Source organism: Monoraphidium neglectum (assembly GCF_000611645.1).
Source record: "Monoraphidium neglectum strain SAG 48.87 unplaced genomic scaffold scaffold04916, whole genome shotgun sequence".
NCBI classification, from domain to species: domain Eukaryota; kingdom Viridiplantae; phylum Chlorophyta; class Chlorophyceae; order Sphaeropleales; family Selenastraceae; genus Monoraphidium; species Monoraphidium neglectum.
Window position 1 is genome coordinate 1 of NW_014008714.1, and position 3,794 is coordinate 3,794.

At 66.5% G+C, this 3,794-nt stretch overlaps 2 protein-coding genes across 2 annotated transcripts; both read right to left on the reverse strand.

Annotated features, from left to right (window-relative positions):
* Nucleotides 1–345: 345 nt before the first annotated feature.
* On the reverse strand, nt 346–2,302 carry MNEG_14970 (Cytochrome P450 26C1; the record flags this gene model as incomplete). Its single annotated transcript, XM_014036558.1, has 6 exons — nt 346–384; nt 575–664; nt 911–1,047; nt 1,292–1,447; nt 1,674–2,012; nt 2,200–2,302. 6 exons carry the CDS (start codon nt 2,300–2,302, stop codon nt 346–348), a joined length of 864 nt encoding a protein of 287 aa, XP_013892012.1.
* A 1,089-nt stretch (nt 2,303–3,391) lies between these two features.
* MNEG_14971 (hypothetical protein) lies at nt 3,392–3,725 on the reverse strand (the record flags this gene model as incomplete). The annotated part of the gene is made up of 2 exons (XM_014036559.1): nt 3,392–3,580; nt 3,720–3,725. 2 exons carry the CDS (start codon nt 3,723–3,725, stop codon nt 3,392–3,394), a joined length of 195 nt encoding a protein of 64 aa, XP_013892013.1.
* Nucleotides 3,726–3,794: the final 69 nt, after the last annotated feature.

The following is a 3,794-nucleotide window of genomic DNA, read 5'->3' on the forward strand; positions in this document are numbered from 1 at the left end:
GGGTGGGCGCGTATGAGCGTCGAGTTGGCGGCGCGCAAACGCAGCGGGCGGGCGGCAGGAGGCTGCGCCGCCGCCGCGGGGCGCCGCGCGCACGAATGGTGCACGGGGGCCGGCCAGGCGCGGGTCAAGGGGTTTTATAACCAGGCAACGCCCCGATGCCAACATCCAAATTTCGTGAGGCGCGCACCTGTTGCCGTCCTCGTCAACGGCGGCCACCAAGCTGCCCAGGATGCCCGGCAGCGGCCGCCCTGCCGCCAGGTCAGCGCGCGCCTCAACCACGGCACCCTGTTCGAGTGAGACGAGGTGGGGATGAGGCGCGGGGCTTTGATGAGAGGGGTGAGCAGTCTAGCGAGGGGGTGCATAAAAGGGCGGGCTGCGTCTCGCCTGGCGTGCGCGATGATGAAATTGAGAGTCAAGCGGAGGCCTGATTTTGCGACCAGCCCTGGCGGTCACCGCTCGCCCCGACATCGTCCAGGGATTATGAATGAGGGAGCGAGGACGGCCAACGGTCGAGGCGCGCAGACGGCTGCGCGCGGCACGGCTCAAGGGCATCAGTAGCAGCAGGCAGCCCCACCTGGAAGAAGTCCAGCAGCTCTTGGCGCGCGCGCAGGGCCTTGCCGAATGGCGTGAACGGCAGGTCGATGAACGGCCAGGCCAGCAGACCCTGTGGGAGGGACGGGAGTGTGTGTGTGTGTGTGTGTGTGTGTGTGTGTTTGTGTGTGGGTGGGTGCGATAAGGCAGAGGTTTGGCGATGCGGACGATTTGGGCGAACGAGAGGCGACCGAGCGGCGCCAAGCCCCAGCGCCGGACGGGGGAGAGGCTGATCCGCGCAGCGCCAGCCCGGCAACCGAGCGGGGCCAGTGAGCGGGGGCTGGGTGGACCGGGCAGCCAGCGCGTGCCGGCCCCCCACCTTGGTCCATGCGGCGTAGTTCTCCGCAAGGCGCGTGATGGTGTCCTGCGGGTAGTCCCGCCCCATGACGACCGCGATGATGAACTCAAACGTCATCTTGCGCAGCATGTCGTGGGCCTTAATGGTGCCACTCGCGTCTGCGCGGCGGGGGCGCGAGAGGTTGGCCGTTTTCGGGAGGGTGGTCACACAGGGGGGGGGGGTGGTCAGGCAGTCACAACCGTGACTCCACCCACGTGGAGAAGGCGGTCAGGCCTTACAACCTATCCAAAAATGCAATCGTGGGGCTGTGCAACCGCCCCGCCCTGAAAAGCATTCGGACCACGCCCTCAGCCCCTCTGGAAATCCTGAACGCGCGCCGAGCGGCGCCTAGCGCCCGCCCACCGGCCCAGCTGTCGAGGTGCTTCCGCAGCACGGCCTCCATGCGGGGGATGAGCTTCTCTATAGCCTCGTTGGTGAAGGCCGGCATAACCAGCTTGCGCAGGTAGCTGTGGCGCGGCTCAGGGACCATGAGCATGTTCTCGCTGCCCAGCAGCTGGCCTGCGGGGAGGGATGCGGCATGATGTGATACATGTGATGTGGTGCGACGCGCCGCAGGGGGAAAGGGACGAGGGGGAGGGTCTGCAACCGAATGTGGGGCCGAGGCCAAAGGGCGGACCAAGGCGGGCCCCGAGGCACCCTTGCACGCAGCCCGGCCCAGCCCACTGCGCGTCCTGCATCCCTGCGGCTGCACAGCTGCGCCCGCCCGCATGCCCGCGCCGCTCACGGCTGCTGACGAGGCCCGCCGGCGCGGTGGTGGTGATGCCGCCCTCCACCTCCCCCGAAAACACCGCCTTGACGAACTCGGCGCGCCCCATGATGTATTGGTTGGGCAGCCCCAGCTGAGCCGGCGATTCGACGACTGTGTGGGGGCCCAGCGCCTCGCGGCTGTACTCTGCCGGCGTGAAGAGCTGCCCGAGCCGCTTGTACCAGGGGGTCTGGGCCGGCGGGGGCGACGGGAGCGCGGCGAGGAAGGGGCAGCGGCCGCCCTCCTCTGCGGCCTGGGGGGGCAGCTGCTGCTCCGGCTGCGGCAGGCTGCTCGGGGCCGTGAGCTTGGCGTCTGCGGCTGCGCGTTGGGCGGTGGTGTAGGGTGTGTGTGTGTGGTTATGAACGAGGGAGATGGCAAGGCGTGGCTGATGGCTCCGGACAGGGCTGGGAGGTGGGGGGTGGTGGACGGTGCCTCGTGCAGGCGCGTGCGGCCCAGTTGCCCAAGCGGCCAGCAGATGAGGGCGCCTCGCTCGACGCTCGCTCACCTCGAGCTGCGACACGCACGCGCCTCGGCGGGAGGCCGCTGCTGGCGCTCACAGGGCGCTGCTGCGCCGAGCCGCGCTGGCTTCTCATTGACGGAGCGTGCATCGGTGCTGGTGGCGGCGACGTGCGCAGGGAAGCGGCAGTCGGCTGGGTAGGGTCGAGGCGGAGTCCCGAGTGAATTGCCTGTTGACGTGGTTGGATTGTTGTGTTGAGCCCGCGGCTACAAACGATAAGCCCTTGTGTGGTGCTTTTTGCTTCAAAGAACACTCTGTCCGTCCGGAAGCAGCTGTGCAGGGAGCTAGCGCGATGGTAATGAAGACGTCGTGCGGACACGCCTGAACTCAACCTACGAACCAGGCAAGGCGTCAAATCACCCGCGCGTAACCCGAAGTGGCCATGCGTCAGGTGGACCATTTTCGAACACAGGCGCCAGCTCATGAGGAGAGAGAAGTAAGTAACAACAAGAACTACGATAACATGCATCTGATTATCTGCGGCAGCCGCTTCATGCGGGCGTAGCTGCCGCCAGGATGACGAGTTGGTCTGCGCCTATGTACAGTAGTGTGCAGGACCTTGATGTGACCGATTTGGGCGATTTGTGCCGATCATACCAGGGTCCTGAACTGTACAGGCCTGTTGTAATGAGAACACGTCCTGGCGGTGCTCATCATACTTGTCGTGGTGGTTGTCACGCCACTGAGACATGTGTTGTCGCTTGACGCTGTGCCCCCCTCTGCTGATACTACAATGTGCTGACCCTTGGCGTTTTATGGGCCACGAGCTGCCAGCTTGATACTGTGCAAGCAGCGCTGCCTTCAGCCGCCCCCCCCCTTGCCAGGTAGAAGCCTCTAGATGCATCTGTTTGGGGCATACCAAGCATGCAGGTTACTCCTAGACACACTATGACATGCGCACCCCACAGGCTCTGTTTCGTCTGTGCAATCACAATGCCCCCACTCCGCCTGCGCGCTACACACGCGCGGACGGCGGGTGCAGCCATGGGCGCGCACGCGGGCACCCGGCCGATGGGCCGCGGAACACATTAGCAGCGCAGCCCTCTGGAGGCCAAAGCCCCTACTCCAAGACCACCACCCCCGGGGCAGGCTCCCTTCCCGGGCCGCCAAGCCCCGCCCCTGCCTGCTCGCACACCGGGCTGTTGCCGGCTGCGGCCACTGCAGCCGCCGCGGCGGCCCCTCAGAGCTCGTCCTTCTCGTCCTCCTCCTCGTCCTCCTCCTTGTCGGCGTCCTCGTCAGCGTCCAGCTTCTCCTCGGGCGCCTTCTTGTCCTTCTTGTCGGCCTCGTCCTCGTCGTCGTACTCGTCCTCCTCCTCGTCGGCCTTGCCGGCGGCGGGCTTCTCCTCGGCCTTCTTCTTCTCGTCCTCCTCCTGGCAGGGACGCCGGGTGGGGAGGAGCGTGGGTCAGCTTGCTGCTGCACGGCGCAAGAGTGCCGCCGGCTCGTGGCACGCACTCTGCTCAGCTGTCCCGCCACCCCTGCTCCGCTCGCTGCATGACGCCATATGCCACGAGCATGCCAGCACCCCAGCAAAGCTTGCCCCAGCCGCCACACATGGGCCTGAGGAGGCACGCGCAGCAGCGCCC